General features: G+C 44.9%; 1 protein-coding gene across 2 annotated transcripts in view; it reads left to right on the plus strand.

Annotated features, from left to right (window-relative positions):
• MAP2K5 (mitogen-activated protein kinase kinase 5) overlaps positions 1 to 18,409 on the plus strand; it is a 120,092-nt gene that overhangs the window by 47,460 nt on the left and 54,223 nt on the right. For both annotated transcript variants that reach the window (XM_039557534.1, XM_039557533.1), the window contains exons 13-16: positions 4,720 to 4,768; positions 11,209 to 11,282; positions 12,209 to 12,259; positions 15,713 to 15,784. In XM_039557534.1, the coding sequence (XP_039413468.1) occupies positions 4,720 to 4,768; positions 11,209 to 11,282; positions 12,209 to 12,259; positions 15,713 to 15,784 (246 nt within the window). The remainder of the gene's footprint in view (positions 1 to 4,719; positions 4,769 to 11,208; positions 11,283 to 12,208; positions 12,260 to 15,712; positions 15,785 to 18,409) is intronic.

Genomic DNA, 18,409 nt, shown 5'->3' on the forward strand with positions numbered 1-18,409 from the left:
GAACTCCTCAGAACCTCCTGGGTTTGGTCTCAAGGTGTTGACAGTGGGATCCTTAAAGCCCCTGGTAGATCATCCTTGGGGCTCTGCAGCATTCAGCTGCTAAAAATTCACTGGCCATGATTGAAAACTCAAATTACAGACCAACAGAAATTTAAAAAGTTTAAAAAAATCCCTCTTCCTCCACAGCTGAACACAGGGTAATGACCAGTGTCTCGGTGGATCTCACCAGGGAGGGAGATACTGCTAAACAATTGCTAAATATAAGGAATACTTTGATAACTTAAGCAGTTTAAAGCAAAACAAAGTTATTCTATCATGTGCCATTTAATTAAGTGCTGGGTTTTCACATTCATTATACATCAAGCTGACAATTTAAATCCTTTAATCCAACACAGGCAGCTATTTAGTCTCTGTTCATTGTAATTCACAGCTCTACTTTCCTCTTAATTTGTGTGGCCTGCCCAGGGTGATGAACATCCCTCTCTGATGCTGTTTCCTCTGAGTAGCTTCAAATCTGCTCATTATGTACCTGCCAGTTCCTTGTGGAATTTGAGTGCTCTTCACCTCCAGTTCAGAGGGAAAACGTTTCATCTCCTCTTCCCTCTGGAGCAGGGAGTGGGAAGTTGCTCACAGCATCCCCATATCCCTGATGATGATGATGATGTCGATGGTTTGATAACTCTGGGATGGGCCTTCCAGCATTCCTTCAACTGCTCATTCCTTCTCCTTTTCCTTATCTCACTCACAGTGTGTGTTTAATCCATCACCACCTCATCATTCCCTTGGGTTTGTCTCTCCTCTCCCCCATCCTCCCCTTGGCATTCCACAGGTGTTCTCCTCCAATTTCCCTCTCATCCATAATGGTGGTGCCTCAGCCCCACCTTTTATGTCTCGATGTCGGTGGGTTTTTGCTCCCCTGGGGTCATTTTGTCCCTGATCAGTCAGCTTGTGAGCCTGACTCCCTGACATGGATACTTAGCTTTTCCTAGTTATTTTATTTCCTGCTTTCCTGTGCCCACTGTGGAGCAGGGGGTCAGGAAAGAGGGGAACAAAGGCGCTTCAGAGAAGGGACTCAGCCCTTCCTCCTGCTCTCAGAGCAGAAGGTGTGCGCTGAGGCTGAACCAGCACTGGCAGCTCCTCTGCTCTGGTGCTGATTTTTGGCGCAGTGGAATTGTTGGAAGGAGGCAGCAGAAGCCTTTTGTTTTCCAATGGATTTCTCAGTGGCAGCAGGAATGGCTCCGGTGAGCCTCCCCACGTTGTGTCTGAGGTGGCAGCAGAGCTCTTTTTGGGGGCTGGGGCACCTTTGTGCCGAGTCCTGCACGCAGACACCGTAATCCCCCTGAACAGCTTGGGGAGATTACCCAAATCCTGGGATTGCTGCTCGCTGCTGCCCAGGAGGAGAGTGCCAGACAAAAGCTGCAGCTCACACGGATGGCTTTTGGAGACAAAACCTGCAGCTTCCATAGTCTCTTTTTTTTTTTTTCCCCTTCCCCATGTCCAGAGCCATTTGTCTTTTATTCTCCCAAGACATGTCCAGTGCATTAATCCATGGAAGCTGCTTAATAATACGTGTGACCTGCACATCTGTTAACTGGAATAAGCTCCCGGTGTATTTGTAGAAGTTTTGAAGTGAAACCATTCCCAGAGAAAAAGGAAGCAGCACATCCAGGCATTCCCTGCATCCCAGCACTCCTCTGGCCCCGACTTCAGGATTTCTGTGGTTGGACTTGTTGATCTGGGAGGGCTTTTCCAACTTGAATGGTTCTAAATGGGCACCACTGGGTCTGCCTTTCTCATACATTCCCCTCTCAACCAGACTTTCTCGTGGATGTGGAGCTGTGGGAGCAATTCCAGAGGAGGCCATGGAGCTGCTCCGAGGACTAGAGCCAGGCTGGGAGAGCTGGAAATGTTCACCTGGAGAAGGGAAGGCTCCAGGGAGAGCTCCGAGCTCCTTGCAGGGCCTAAAGGGGCTCCAGGAGAGCTGGAGAGGGACTGGGGACAAGGCATGGAGGGACAGGGCACAGGGAATGGCTTCCTGTCCAACCCGGCCTTGGACACTTCCAGGGATCCAGGGTCAGCCACGGCTTCTCTGGGCACCCTGTGCCAGGGCCTCACCGCCCTCACAGGGAGCAATTTCCCCCTAATATTCCATCTAACCCTGTCCTCTGTCAGTTTGAAGCCATTCCCCTTTCCTGTCCCTCCATCCCTTGGAAATAGTCTCTCTCCATCTTTGTTTTTGGTTCCTTCAGGCACTGGAAGGCCACAGTTGGGTCACCCTGGAGCTGCTTTTCTCCAGGCTGGACAATCCCAATTCTCTCAGCCTTTTCTGTAGCAAACATGGAGGGATCCCTGACTTCACAGTAAAATTCCTCCCTGTTTGCTGCGTGAGGCACAATCAGTGAGACAGGGAAATCTCTCTCCTTGCTGCTGTCCTTTATTTGTGTGGAGGGCTGGAGTGGTTTTTAAAGGAAAAGTGGATCCTGGGAGCCCCAAAATGACGCTGTGGTCGCTCCTGGCTTGGTGCTGCCATGTCCTGAGTTGGGCTGTGGGTGTAAAACCCTCTCTCCCTTCGCTTGCCACTTCACACATTTATTTTCCCTTCCATTTCTGAAGCAGTGACACTGTGCTCTGTATTTTGAGCGCTAATGTTGATTGAAGTTCTCCCAGAAAGGATGTGCACTTGAACTGTCAGGAGAGTGAGTGATTGACAGCAGGTAGAAGTACTTTTTGTGTCAAGGCTTTGTCAAGGCATTGTTGTAAAACCTCCTTTACTGAATACCAATAATTCCTGCTCCAGCTTCAATCAAAAGATTCTCCCTTCCAGCACCATTTTAGAATAATATTTAATGCTTAAGAGTCCTTCCCTAATAGGCAAATGTAAGGGGAGTGAATAACGAGGTGAGTCCATTTGGGGGGCTCCTGTGAGCATATTTACAGCCCAGGATAAAGGGAAAAGCTCCTTTTTATTCCTCTGTACACCCAGAGAATCTGGAGGGAGAGTTTGTTAAATTCCATGGCTTCCCTAACTGCTTACCCAGCCCATGTTCCATAATAAAGATGTTTCATAACTCGCAGCTGTTGATTTGTTTCATCAGAAATGTTTCCTTTTTTTTTCTTATGGGTGCTTGCTTTAAAGTAAATAATTTCCTAATGGTTTCAAAGATTTTCAATAGTCTAAATATACTTTTAATAATCAAAGAGTTTACTGTTCTGAAAATCCCTTTGACCATTGGAAGAAGCTTGAAATGGGGCATCTCCCTGATTTATATTTGCATTGATACATTATTATTTTCATTATCATTATTATTATTACTGTTATTATTATGTCAGAATGCTGTAAATAGAATTCCCACGTTTTGCTTTTCATAAGCCTTGGAATCATAGAATGATTAAGGTTGGAAAAGACCTTTAAGATCATCAAGTCCAAGCTTTTTGAAAGGCTTGAGGTGAAAAGCCACACCTCTGGGCAGGCAGAATTGGACCAACCCTTTTGTTAAAGGTAACAACCATCTGAGGTCAGGAGATGGTTGGGTTTGGAGTGAGTTTAAGAGAGGAATTATCCCCTGGAACAATTCATTTGGGATCCACCATTGTTATTTGCTTTACAAAGAGATTCTGACTCCACCAACAGCGTTCTTCTTACAGAATAAATCTTAGAATTTGAAAGCATTTCTAATCCAAGAGGAAGGCAGAAAATTACTGTGCTCTCTGCCTTCACTCTGCATCATATTTTTAGCACTTCTGCTTGATCACTGCAACACAAATAATTTCATTTTGGGCTACTCAGAGCACAAAAAATGTAATTGTCTTGACTGCAGAACTCACACAACTTCAGCAGTGTCAGAAATGCTTCATTGTTCTGGAGATACATGAGGAAAGCATCTTGGAAATGAATTAAATGTCACCTCAGAGATGGAAAGTGTCTAAAAAAGCTTTGCTGGCTGAGCCAACAGGGTTGGACTGGGGAGGTCAGCAGGGGCTGAAATGTGTTTGTGGAATTTTGTGCTGCAGTAACTGGTTTTGGAGTTTGTCTTTAGCAGTTTTGGTGGTGGAAGGAGGGAATTCTGGAGTACCAGGGCAACATCTGTCCAGGGTGAGGGGTTGTATTTACTTTTGGGAATTGTGTTTTAGGAGCTGCAATCTCTCTGCTGTGAGATGCATTAGGATTTGTGTTGGTGCAAGATGAGTGTGAGGGAGAATGAGGGAATTTTTACAGCTCAAGAAGAAAAGTTCCACGTTGGCATTGAGTGAATGAAAGTGTGGAAAGTAAAGGGAAAGTGCAGGAGGCAGCAAATGGGAAGAAAGGGAAGGGAGGATGAAGTGGAAGAGGTTATTAGAGATTTTCTTGTTTTCTGGCCTTTTTGTTACAAGAAGACAAATCATCACATCCTTTGGCCTCCGTGGTTTTTAACAGCCCAGCAAAGACAGGTGAATTAAAGACACACTGAAATGCCTGAAGGGATTCAGCGTGAGCTCAACTGACTTCAGCCTCCAGGTCCTGGGAAGAAATCATCTGTGTATTAATAAAGGACCTGCTGCAGGTTTTTAGCAGGGGCTCCCCTGGGTCCTGCAGGGAGGGATGTGGGCTCTCCCCTTTTTGTGGTCCTGGCTCCATTCTTACAGCTGGGTTCTCTGATGTCCCACCCCAGCTGACATGTGGAATTCTTCCTACCAGGAATCCCTAAAATGTGATTTTTTTTTTTTTTCTTTTAACTTCAGGTTGTGAAAGGTCTGACCTATTTATGGAGTCTGAAGATTTTACACAGAGGTGAGTAGCAGATGTTTTCTGTTTTCCAGTGAAATTTTAACACCACTTTCCACAAAGGCACTTGACCAAGCAAACATCTGCTTTGAGTCCAGTGGGGTAATGCAGAATGAATCTTCCTCGTTAACCTTGCACACTTACTTGTAAAATATTTTTATTGCTCTTTTATTGGCCTCCCTCCTCCCCTGAAAAGGACTGAAGAGAGAAATGGATTTTACAAGGGTTTAGCAGCTGAGGGTTGCAAACAGGTGCCCAGTGGAAAAATCAGCGTGGAAATGAGATGTTTGACTGGTATTGGAAATAGAAAATAGTCAATGAATTTTCTTTGGTGCTTCAGAAATCTCATGGGACAGCCACAAGTGTTGCTGGAGACTTGAGATCTCTAAAATCGTGGCCCACTGTCCCCTACCATGGTCAGGGACAGTTAAAGGCTTCAAACCTGCTTGGACATAAGTCATTTTTGGGTTTTGCTGTTTATTCTCTTTCCTGCAGCTAATCTGGGGAGGTTTTTTTTAAACTTGTCATTTATTTTTGGCTTTTTCCTGTTACCTTTTGTTTAAAATATGTCTGTTTGGAAAAATTAGTTCAGATACACTAAAACTTTAAAAAACAATGTGGAAAATGCTGTTTAAAACACAGAGAAGCCCCTTCCTCCTACACCAGCCCTCCCAAAAAAAGAAAAAAAAAAGGATAAACTCATTACATTTTTAATGTTTCTGAAGTGTCTGGAAGTAGCTGCTCTGGTTCCTGATGCAATTCCCCCATCTGCTCCCTCATCCCGGGAGCACAGCTGGGGGGTGCAGTAACCCAGGTCACTTCTGAGGGAAAGAGGAATCAGGAGAGACGTGGGGGATGTTAAATTCCAAACCAGAGAGCTGAGGCCGTTCCCTGTGGGGTGACTCCTGCTTTTGCAGGGGCTGGGAAGTCAGGGTGAGGCCCTGGTGAGGTGAAGGGCCATGGCTGGGTCAGCGCCAAATCCTGGGATGGGTTGGGTGGGAAAGGACCTTAAATCCCATCTCATCCCATCCCATGGGCAGGGACACCTTCCCCTATCCCAGGCTGCTCCAAGCCCCGCTAACCTGGCCTTGGACACTTCCAGGGATCCAGGGGCAGCCACAGCTTTTCTGGGAATTCCAGCCCAGCCCCTTCCCACCCTCCCAGGGCCGGGACATCGGCTCCAGCTCCTCCTCAGTCCCACACATCTCCATCCCAAGGATGGCTCTGACTGGGCACAATGGGCTGTCCTGGGTGAGGCAAAGAGGGAGGTGGCCAAAAGAACAAGCAGAGATCAGGTAAGGACCTGGATTTTATGGAATCACAGAATCAGTGAGGCTGGAAAAGCCCTCTGAGACCATCGAGTCCAACCATTCCCCAGCCCTGCCAAGGGACACTGCCCCATGTCCCCAGCTGCCACATCCACAGGGCTTTTAAACCCCTCCAGGGATGGAGAACCTTTTCCTGTGGGGAAATCTTTCCTAATATCCAACTTGACCCTCCCCTGGCCTGATTTGAGGCCGTTCCCTGCCACCCTTTGTCCCCCAGGTTGAAGGGCTGCACCTGGATTTGGCCCTGGGCTGGATTAAAAGAACAGAAATAACCCAGAGCCCACAAGCAGCTCGGAGCAGACACAGATTGCTGAGGTGGCTTTGTTTCTGTGGTGGTTTAAACAACTCACCTGCTCTCCTGAATGCTGCCAGGTGCAGGGATTTATCAGTTCCATCCTCTCACAGCAAGAGGAGGAACAGTCTGGTGCTGGAGTGCCACAGGAGTTGTCAGAATAAATAGAAAAGAAAAGGCAGCAGGAACATCCATGGCTGGGTATGGCTCTGAATAGGTTACACAGTCATTGCCACACTTTTATAACACCCAAAAAGGAAAGAAAATTAAATTTAAAAAATTTTTTAGCTTTCTCTGGCCACCTTCTGATTGTGATTTGGAGAGAGCATGGTGGAGCATAAACACTGTAACACTTTCTTGTGCTGCTGCTGTACATTTAGAAGCTGGTTCAGATTTTTGCTGTTCCAGGAGAACAAAATCTCCCTCTCTGCCTGGGTTTCCTTGCTTTGATTGAGGATCAGCTCTGGGGTTTTGATGAATGATGTTTGGTCCTTGCTGTGGTCTGAAGAAAAGCTCAGAAACTGATTTTTCATCACACTTCTGGTTTTTCTGGCCTTGCTCTGTTGCTGGATTGACCCGAGCGAGAGCAGCACTGCAGAATGCCATGGAGGGGACCGTGAGCATTCCAGGTTCAGCAGCTTCCCCAAGGGCTGGCTTTCAGTATTATTTTACCCATTTTTAGGATACAGAAAATGTGTATTTCTGTATCTTCAAAGCAGGAACAGAGGGATGGAATGGAAGACAGGTGATTAATTTCTCCAGGTGATGTCCTTCAGCTGTCTCCTGGTTTTGATGCTCAGAGGTAAAGGAAGGAATTTTGAGCCCTGACTTCCTTGCTGTCTCACCCAGGGCAGAGCAGGGGCTGGTGGAGAGTCAGGAATTTCCAAGGAAGGGGTGAAGCAGTCCCAGGGCAGAGCTGTGTGCCTGGAGCGGGGATTAAAGCAAAGGAAACAAACAATGAGCAAGTCTTTTATTGCAGATCAGACATCTCAGCAAATATTACAGCTTAACTTCAAAACAAACCTCGCAACTAATGAGGTGATAGCCGTGCATATTAATAAACCCCGAGCTGGAGTCGCAGCCATCACACCCACATCAAACATAAACATAAGATTAACACCTCCACCACTTCTTTGGAAGATGTGAGAATGTCCCAATGATAAGTGTGCTCTTTTCCCCAGAGGATAAGAAGTAGAAATGGAAGGGTAATGAGAAATTAACTTAGATTTAAAACAGAATTAGCAATTAAACAAGTCTAATCATGTACAAAGTCAAAGTTTGTATAAAGACAAACCAAAATCTGTTAAGTTCAAGAATAAGTATAGACCGTGTGCATTTTATCTGGCGTGTTTTGCTTTGTTCACACCTGCTTATTAAAGGAAGTGCAGGAAATAAATGTTACCCACTTGTGTTTAATTGTACTGAGCAGGATTACTGTGCTTGGCTCTGTGAGTACTGGGGGTGTTTATATATATATTTACTTCATGATTTGGGCACCTCCGTTCCTGGTTAGGTTTTAAACTGGTGCCAGAGTTGTGGAAGTGTTGCTGGTTTGAAATGTGGGAGAGCTGAGGATGTGGAGCTCTCGTGCACTGTGGGTTGCTCTGTGGCAGGAGGAGGTTTGTGCATCGCTCAGACCATGTCCTTTTCCTCCAGGATATTAGAAACCAAGGATATTCCACTCCTCTTTGTTCTGGATCAGCTGGGGAGCGCTGGTTGGGAGGGACAGGCACTGGATGAGCATTCCCATCTTCTCACCAGCGATTGTTTGATGAGGATTTCACCAAAGATGTCCAGAGCAGCATATCTGACTCGCCGCTCTGCTGTTTTATCTCTGTGGGAAATAATCAGCATTAGGGCCCTCTGTAATGAAGCACAGACACAAATCCAGGGGTGTGGATGTGGATGTATCAGCCTGGGAGAATGGAAGGTGTCCCTGCCCATGGCAGGGGGGAACAGGATGAGCTTTAAGGTCCCTTCCCACCCAACCCATCCTGGGATTCTGTGTTTCCATACATTTATTTATGTCTATATGTATAGCTAAACACATGCTTGCCCACTCATGGACCACTTAAGGCTTATTTAAAAAAAGATAATCCTGGCCTCTGCCAAACCACGCTGCTGCCTTCCTTGAACCCGGCCTGTTGCAGTTTGCTGTTTTTAAAAAACAGGAGAAGTCAAGAGACAGCTTTTAAAGAATCTCAGGGCTTTTTTTTTTTTGTCTCCCTCACACAATCATGAATCTGTTTGCTTTTCAATGCCACAAACGAGTGAAATGTTTGGTGTTCAAAAAGCTGAACCTCTGATGGTTCTATTTACTGGTAAGTAAGAGCTTGGAGGTCCCATTTATTTGCAGAGAGGTGAAACTACTCAGGCAGCTCCATCACGAGGAGAACTTGTTCATCCTCCATAATGATGCTTCATAGAAATCATTTGTATTAAGCAAGCCCTGGTAATGGGAGCATAATGACCCCTTTTGGCTCTTGTTTAAATTCTTTCACTTCTAAACACTAATATTAATCACAAGCAGATGGTGCAGAACATTATTTATGCACATTCGTTTCCCAAACCCAAAAAAATATTTAACCCATTAACTGAAGTGGGTTGTGAAACCAACAGGCTAATTTGCTGATGGGCTGATTTTTCTCCCTGCTTTCAGTATATTTCCTGCAGGGTTGTCACTTCCTTCTCATTTTGAGGAAATGAACACAACCATTGGAATGCACAGCAAATATTTGATTAAATTCCCGGATTTTGTGGTGCTGTTTAATTCTGCTGGAAGGACAGCTTGGATTTGCTCTTGCAGAGTTTGTTGGACTGTCCCATGCTCTGCAGGGTCCCCAACCTCCCCTGCCCGTCCTTAATGCTTTCTGCCTTTTAGAATTTTCTCTTCTTTTCAGCTTTGTTTGTGGAAGGATGTCGGGATCAAGCAATGCTTAATGAATGACAGATGGTTTTTTAATTCTATCAACTTAGTGCCACTCTCCCACGTGGCAGAGGGGAAGGGGAGATGGGGCCTTGGCTCTTCCTGGGTGGGAGCTGGGCAGTCCTGCTGGGACAGGGCACAGACATGGGGTGGTGGTTTCCTCTGTGGGTCGTGTTGAGGGAGCAAGGATGTGTGGGCAGCTCTTGGAGAGCACAGAATCCTGGAATGGTTTATACTGGAAGGGCTAAACTCATCCAGTGCCACCCCTGCCGTGGACAGGGACATCTCCCACTATCTCAGGGTGCTTCAACCTGGCCTTGGACACTTCCAGGGATCCAGGGGCAGCCACAGCTGCTCTGGGAATTCCAGCCCAGCCCCTCACACCCTCCCAGGGAACAATTCCTTCCCAATATCCCATCTGTCCCTGCCCTCTGGCAGTGGGAAGCCATTCCCTGTGTCCTGTCTCTCCACCTTGTCCATTTGGTTGCTGATTATTTTTGTTACAGCTAAATAATACAACTTGGATTTAGCAAAGTCACTCAGCTCTGGAGGAGACAAAACTCCATCAAAAGTGCAGCACGTGGATTGAATTCCTAAAGACGGAGATCAGGAAACACAAACTGAGGCTCTGGATGCTCAGGACTGGGTTTTTGGCAGGGGGAAATTATGGAATGTACCAGCAGTGTTGATAACTCACTTCAAAAGTACTGATCCACTTGGGGTCTGTAAGGAACTATTGAATGCTCCCATTTTTAATCTGGATTTTTAGCTCAAATATAGCCGAGCATTTAATCAGCTTCTTAATTGAGGTTATACATTTCTACATCGCCGAGACAAATTAAGGCAGCTACTGTGGTACCAGGAAACAGCTGCTAAACCAAGGCAAACCTAATGATAAACAAAATTAGGTTCTTTTCTAGTTGGGTTTCATCCATCTGCCCCCAACCAGTGCTCACTTTTAAAGGAGGCACAGATTCAAGCTATTGCTTTTAATCCATTTTGACAGAAGAAAGCAGTGATTAGGCAAAGCCACTGTGCTCTAATCTCCCCACGTTTAAGCCAGGCCATAACGTGCACATTCTGCTTTCCCACTGGCATCCCTGGAACGGCAAAGATGCTCAATGTTTCCTGCACTAAAGCCAGGCTGGATGTTCAGCACTTTATTCCCATGTTGATTTTACAGCAATGCACCGACTTCCTTTGGCATCAGGGGGAGGCAGCATTAGGATATTTGCAATGACAAGCTGGTTTTGGGATGGACATTGATGGTTTGTTTGCTGGGATGGGGTTGGTTGATCATTTTAGGGCTTTGCTGGTAGTTCACCTCTGCAGAAGCCCTAAAACATGGATGTGGAGCCAGAAGCTCTGAGGAAAGTGCACAGAGCAGAGCTGCAGGATTAATCCCTGTCCAATCGTGGTACTTCCATCTATCCCTATGGAATTCCATCTTTTTTTTTCAGGCTGATTTTCCAGTTTGTTAAAATCCCTGTGAGTTCCATTCCTGTCCATCAGTGCACTTGGTTTCTCTTCCAGACTGGTGTCACCTGCAGGTTTAATAATGTGGGCTATTGGTATTGTTTAAAGTCATCTGTGTGATACCAAGTCATAACTGTATGGAGAGGATGTCTTTTATAGTTTTATATATGTATGTATGGAATGTTATCTGTGCTGCTGACTTACAAACCATTGCATTTGAAATAGATTTTTGTAATATTTCCAATCAAAACCTACCATGCCAATATTCACAATGCTCCCTGGATATCTGGGGTTGTCCTGTGCAGGACCAGGAGCTGGATTTTGATGTGGGTCCCTTCCAATTGAGGATATTCTATATTTCTAGATATATGGTGTATATATTATGCAGGATAGTATGGATAATCCAGTTTTTTCCCCCAAACAGATGTGAAGCCATCCAATATGCTGGTGAACACCCGGGGCCAGGTGAAGCTCTGTGACTTCGGGGTCAGCACCCAGGTAATCCCCCCCTTTGCATCTCTCCCCATTCCCTTTCCAGTGTCAAAATCACCTGGCAGCCCCACAGCCAGCCGCTCTCTGCTGGGACAGCCCTATTCATTTTTAATCTCCAGGCGACTTTTCCTTCATCTGAATATGATTGTTCATTGTTTAATGACAGTAAAAACTGCTGATATTGTAATTACTACTTACGAATAGCAAACTTCATTGATATGCAGCTTTGATCTGGGAGCGTTTGGGCCAGACAAAAGGGAGGGCAGAGCACGAGACGTGTCTGGGGAGCCCAACTGGCCCACAATAAAAATTAATATTGGGAGCAACAATAGTGGTGGGCTCTGACAATGTGCAGCACAAATTTTAATTAATTTCCATTTTGGGCCTCCCTGGAGAACTTCTCTGCTAGTGACCCATGAGCTCGCTGTGCTGTTGATTTGAATTTCAGCACCTTTTCCTCTCAGCCAAACACGAGGCCCAAAGAGAAGGTCAGCCTTGTATTATGGGCTGTCAGGGGCTGTTGTCCCTCCAGCGTATTTAGTGCTCCTCGCATTCAGGGGATGAATTGGGGCTTTATTCACGTCTTGAGCCAGCTGACTGAGAAATGAGTATGCTCAATCCTACTTCCTCCCAATTGACTTTTTATATCAGACTAGTTTGGGGTACTAAAGCGAGAAGCATCCTGTTTAACACAATTGTTTAAGGTTATCTGCCATAAACTGTAATGCAGTGCTTGTTTAAATTGGAATCCTCATTCCCAACCCAGGCGAGATTTAATCATTTTTAACGCCTTGGCAGATAAATTTGTTCCCTTTTTACATAATTTTTAGTTGATTTATAGGAATGATGATTGTAGGTTAAATGAGGAATAATTGCCCATTTTATTTCCACATTATCTTTATATTGTTCTAACAGACTGTTTTGTCTGATAGCTGGTGAATTCCATAGCCAAGACGTATGTTGGAACAAATGCTTATATGGCGGTAAGTGCATTTATGCAGGAATAACATTGAAATGGAGCTATTTGTCCTCACTCCTGTTCTGTCTGGTACAGGATCTGTCCTAAATCAATCCTCAAACGCCATCTCTTCCCATCCCCTGTCTGTGGGACAGTTCCACTTCTTGCTGAGAGGGAAGAGTAATATTGGAAAAGTGGGGGGCTTAATGTATTTTTAGTTGTTTTTAGTGCCCTGTGACAACTGGGAACAAAGGGAGCCAGTTGGATATTCAAAACAATAGGTTTTCACTCACAGCTTGGAGCTTTTTGCAGGTCAGTGACAGCCCCAAACTCTCCACAGTTTGGGAATGCTGGGGTTCAGGCATTTAAACCTGTGCAGCGGCTGATGGGTATTCCTAAACACCCTGTGGGGATGTTTCCTATGGAAATCTGAAGCTGAAAACATTGGGATTGATGATATTTGGGCATTAAAATGCAAGTTGCGTAGTTCATAACGTAGCAAGTCATCAGTACTTTCACTTTCTGTACAAACTTTGGTCAGTGTCTGTTAACATGAGACCACTTCTGTCCTGTTTCTGTACCTTAAAGCTGAAATTCCCATCTTTTCTTAGATCCCATTGGCACATTGCTAAGGATGGGGCAAGGATGGGGTTCAGAGCTGCCAAGTGGCCTGTGCTGCTCCTGTCACCGAGATCACCACAGTGCCAAGAGCCAGCCTGAGAGGGAACTGCACAAATCAGAGTGGATTTTCCATCAGATCCATTGGATCCCTTTCAGTTCTCCATTTCAGATGTGAAAACTTCACTGCCTCAGTTTAAAGCAGTTTATGAACCCCTCTTGGTTTTGGCCATTAAAATTCTTCGAGCAAACTGCTTCTAATATTAACGATGAGAAAGGAAGTGCTCTGCTCGTTTAAAATAAAAATGTAAACAGCACAAAGGGGTTGATGCTCGTGTTTTTCAAACCTCAGGAAAGGAGAGGGAGAAATCCATGACCTTTAATCGCTTTCAGGTATTTTTTTCTGACTTTCTTCTCAGAAGAAAGCAGCGCCAGGTGCACATTTATTTGCTAAGTGCTTTTCCACTCAAGGTGTTACTCATTGTGTGGCTTCTGAAAGGCTCATGTCACCATCCTAGAAAGACTTGGGCTGTCCTGTGTCATCAGAATACTCTGCAGAAAAATGGGGGTTTTTAAAAAAATATATAGATAAAAAAAGAGCTGGAATACAGAGATCCAGACAAAGAAACAGCTTCAAATTAATCAACTTTTCCAACTCAGCCGTTACTTCAAACTGGTCTTAAGCAGGGCTGAGAATTAAATTGTATTATGCTTTTAGTGCCCAAACCAAGATTACAGTTCTCTTTCCCAGGTGTACATTAAATAAATTGCTTTTTTTGCCTTCTTGTTTCTGGATGAATGTGATGCCTCCATCTCTTAATTGTGAGGGAGAAGTTGAAGCTCAAATGTGCTCGATCAGATTTTCTGTGTTAAAATTGTTTTGCTTCTTGATTGAGTCATTTGTTGTCATCGGATTTCTAGGCAAGTCCTCAAAAAATAATGAAGGTCATAAGCTTTGGTTCACCCACTTGGCAGACTGTCAGGGAATTTGAAACTGTTAAAAAAAATTGAGGTTTTCTTTGAAAGAACCAGAAAAAAAAAAAGAAGTTTTTTGACTGAGAAATTAAAATTTCCACCCAAAATGCGTTTTCTGTAAAATCATGTTGTCATTATGTTATATAGAAAAAAAAAATTGGATGAAAAAATAGTCAGATGTAGAAATTATTAAGAGAAAATACTTTGGTCCATGTATCTAGAGTGATCCATGTGTTGCACCCTTTATGCATCTGTTATTCCTATTTTCCTCTTCTTTTCCATACTTTTAAATTCATGGGAGTACTTTTTTTTAAAAAAAAACAACCTGATTTTACTTGCCCTTATCTTTTGTGAACCCATAATTCCTCAGCAGAAGTTGCTGTTCAAAGCTTGAATTTTAAGAATAAACAATTTAATATTGCTCAATGTGAATTATAAACCTGATTTGGTGGCTCAGGAAGGGTCTAAAAAATCGGGTGGGTGTTACCACCTTGCTTGGCCCAGGGTAGCACATCCCATATTATGTTATGAAATTATTTTTGGCTGCACATTTGAATCTATGTGAGGTTATTTGTCAGTATAAAAAGATGTTTAAAAATCCCATGATGCTGTTGCAAACATTTCTAAGATATTGCTGACCTAGGCTAATTATTTTGGGTCACTAACAAATGAGATTTGGTCAAAGAGTTGAAATTGTGGGTGTTTCTTTGGGTTGTGGCAGTTTGGGAAGGTTGTTTTTAGAGGGGCTGTGGGCAGCACTGTGGTTTTTATTTAACACTCACGCTGCGATAAAAGCTCCTGACCTGGGATTAGCAGCACAGAGTAAACATCCAAAACCACATTGGACTGGCACTAATTTGGGAGTTTGTTTTCTAACAAAGGTCTCTGGATTATTAAAGACTGAAAACACAGCCAGTGCTTTGTAGGTGGCTGGGCCAGACAGGTGCATTAACAGCACAGTGGGGAGAGGAGTCTCAGGGAGCCTTTTATTGTTGCATTTCATGCTGTACTTGACCTTGGAAATGCTTAAATTGTGGCTTTCAAGTGAAAACCAGCAGATATATTTTACAGCACTCCATTTCATGAGGCGTTAAACCTGCTATTAATAGTTTGGAGCAGGGGCTTTTTTTTTTCCTACAGGTCAGAAACCCAAAATTAAGAAGTATATCAAATAAAATTGCCACCGTGTGGCTTTGGTGATTCTTTTGGCTTCAGTAACTTTGCTTTTTAAACTGTAGTTACTCCCCAACCCCTGGACTCCACACAGGGAATCTTTTCCTTGCTGTGCTGCGTGGGTTTGGGGAGGGATGTGGGAACCATTGGATTCTCTCAACGTGACCTTGTGCTTCACTCTCGTGCATGAGCCCTTGGCTTTTTCCTTGGATTAAACAACTCAAACACAAATCCAAGGCCAACCTTGCAAGGTGTGTGGACATGGATTTTCCTGAAGACAGGATTTGCTCTCAGCCAGGTTTTCTGGGGAGCTTTGGAACATCTTGGTGCCGAGGGGCAGCTCCAGTCTCTGCCCTGGGATCAGTGACAGACCCCAGGGAATGGCTGGAGCTGTGCCAGGGGAGGATTCGGTTGGATTTTAGGAAAAGGTTCTTCCTCCAGAGGGTGGCTGGGCACTGAACAGGCTCCCCAGGGAATGGGCACGGCCCCAAGAGCTCCAGGAGTGTTTGGACAACGCTCCCAGGCACAGGGTGGGATTTTGGGATGTCTGTGCAGGGCCAGGAGCTGGACTTTGATCCTTGTAGATCCCTCCCAGCTCAGTGTCTCCCATGATTCTGTGATTTTTCCCGTTCCTTGTCCTGGAGCAGCTTTTGTGCAGCATCCCTGTCTGTCTGCAAGGCTCAGGAGGTTTCTTCTCTCCCTCTCTTCGCAGCCTGAGCGGATTTCAGGAGAGCAGTATGGGATTCACTCGGACGTTTGGAGCCTGGGGATTTCCTTCATGGAGGTATGCAGAGAGCTCTCACCTTCACATGCATGTTGCAAGACTCAAATTAACTCTTAACATCAAAATAACATCACAATATTTGAATTTAACCTTTGTTTATTCTTTAAATTCCCTGTGTATTCATATGCTTTCACCTATTGCAGATTTTGGCTGTATTTAGAATGGGTTTGTCCATTTGAGGTCTTAAATAAAACTCCATATATGAGTAGGAAGTAGGGCCCGGTGCGTGGAGGCTTCTGCATCCCCTGAGCACCTCAGGGACTGAAAATTATGCTAATTTTGGGCTGCATCTTCCCAGGCCAGGCCTGAGTGGGTGATTACTGGGGTTAGAACAGCGGATTCGAGGTTGGAGCTGCTTAATGGCCTTGCAAAATCTTGGCAGAAATATTTTGCACCGTGGTTGAAGCCTCTACCCTGTGTGATTAAATAAAGTGGTTGGATTGAAGTGTTCACAGGGGCTTTTAGGAAAGATTTCTCACAAGCAGAGTTTGCAGCAGGAGAAAATCTATGAAAGTGAAGCTGTTCAAAGAGAATGTGGCTGGAAACTGTGTGGTTTGGGGGTTGGAAAGGGATGATCTTTAAGGTCCATCCCCAGTCCAAACCAGTCTGGGATTCTAAATGCAGCCATCCAGGAGCAGCAGCCACAGTTGCTGCAGTTCTGGGCAGAATAAGGTCAGTTTTATTCAGGAAGGGGGTTTATTTTCAGTTTAAGGCTCACAAGGTGGTTTAAAAACGTATTTTTTTGTAAAAACAAATGATTGTTGGTAGGAAAGTGAAGCCAGAGAGTTGAAGCTGAGGAGGGGAAGGCCTGTGTTAGGATCATGTCTTGACCAGGAAAATCGTATCTGGTGTTATCTGGGCTGGGAGAAGGGACCAGTGGCTCTGGACCGGTGGTGGCAGAGGAATGTGGTCACACAGCTCCTCCACACTGGCCTGGGCTGGCCACAAACCCGCCAGCAACAGCTCTCAGAGGAGTTTCCCAGCTTGAGGACAGTCCCAGGAAGGAAATTCCCCTCATTTCATCCTCTAAGAACCTTCACTCAAACTGTGGATGACTTGCACCATCTTTCCTGCTCTGCCTGACAAAGGCATGATCTGATTAACCAAAATCCTCAGTGCCTCTTTCTCTCTTTCTCTCTCTCTTTCTCTCTCTCTTTCTCTCTCTCTTTCTCTCTCTCTTTCTCTCTCTCTTTCTCTCTTTCTTTCTCTCTCTCTTTCTCTCTCTCTTTCTCTCTCTCTCTCTTTCTCTCTCTCTTTCTCTCTCTCTTTCTCTCTCTCTTTCTCTCTCTCTTTCTCTCTTTCTCTCTCTCTTTCTCTCTCTCTTTCTCTCTCTCTCTCTTTCTCTCTCTTTCTCTCTCTCTTTCTCTCTCTCTTTCTCTCTCTCTTTCTCTCTCTCTTTCTCTCTCTCTTTCTCTCTCTCTTTCTCTTCTCAATTATCATTAAGATGAAGCTGGATGTGCCTTTAGGTGAAGTGCGGCCAGTATTTTTTGCAGAAGGTGAGGTACAAGTTAAGCAGTCTCAGTGCTGGCCCTCTGCATCTTGGCAGATTTCATCTTTTGTAGCCCCCAAATGAACCATTTTTACATTTTCACACAATAAATTCCTTGCCAAAGCCCTTTTAACCAAAATGAGAGTGGTGAGTGCTGAATCACTGCTTCCAGATGTGGTAAATCAGTGTCACCAAAGCCAGCTCTGAGTGGCAGGGATGACACACTTCGATGTGTCACGGGAGAGGGAGGGCTCTTCATTTGTTTTACCACACATTTGAATGGTTTGTGATGCTGGAGAGCCCTCACTCAGCATTTGGGGAGAGATACAGACCGTGTTCATACACTCTGTAAATAATTCTAGCCAAGAAAGGGCTGAAATTGTATTCCAGGAAGACTTGACGGTGGTGTTCTTGGTGATAAAAAGAGCGATAAAAGGACAGGACTTCATAAATAAAGCATTTCCCAGTTCCTTTGCTGAAATAAAAACTGTGCCCTAGCAGATCAGTGATCCACTACACACCCCAAGACATTTGGAGTTTATTTTAAGGTTGTTAGTGGATAACTTGGCTGGTCATCAATTCCATTTGCAGGGTGAATTTTATTAGGAAAACTCCTTTCATTTGCATTTCCACCCCTGTTTTACACCTTCCCAACTTTTTTCCTCCCTCCCTCTCCCACTTTGCACGGATGTCCCCTGAACCAGATGTGCAGGAACCAATTTGGGGCTGTGTGCTTTGTTAATTGGTTTGTCAGCTGCTCCTGTGAGACCTCTCCCCACCACGAGCAGGGCTTTATTGAAGTGCTCTGAGTGATGTGTTAAATGATGAAAGCAAGGACAGGGGCTTAGAAAAATGCCTCCAAAAAGGTGAAGAAGGTGCTCCAAGAGCCACGCAAGGTCACTGTCATTAAAGTAACACCATATTGACATGGGGATTGGGAGTGGAGACACCCAGGCTCTGGCTGCTGCAGCTGTTGAAAAGGGAAGCTGGTGTTTGCTGTAGGATTTTAAAATCATCTGCACTCAGTAGGGTCGTACTCCAGCCCTACACCTCGGTGGTAGCACCGTGGCACCATGTTAATTTAAAAGAAATATCTTGTGGGATCGAGTCAGCGAGGGCTGTGCTGGCGGGTGAGA

This window comes from Corvus cornix, chromosome 10 (assembly GCF_000738735.6).
Source record: "Corvus cornix cornix isolate S_Up_H32 chromosome 10, ASM73873v5, whole genome shotgun sequence".
Lineage (NCBI taxonomy): Eukaryota > Metazoa > Chordata > Aves > Passeriformes > Corvidae > Corvus > Corvus cornix.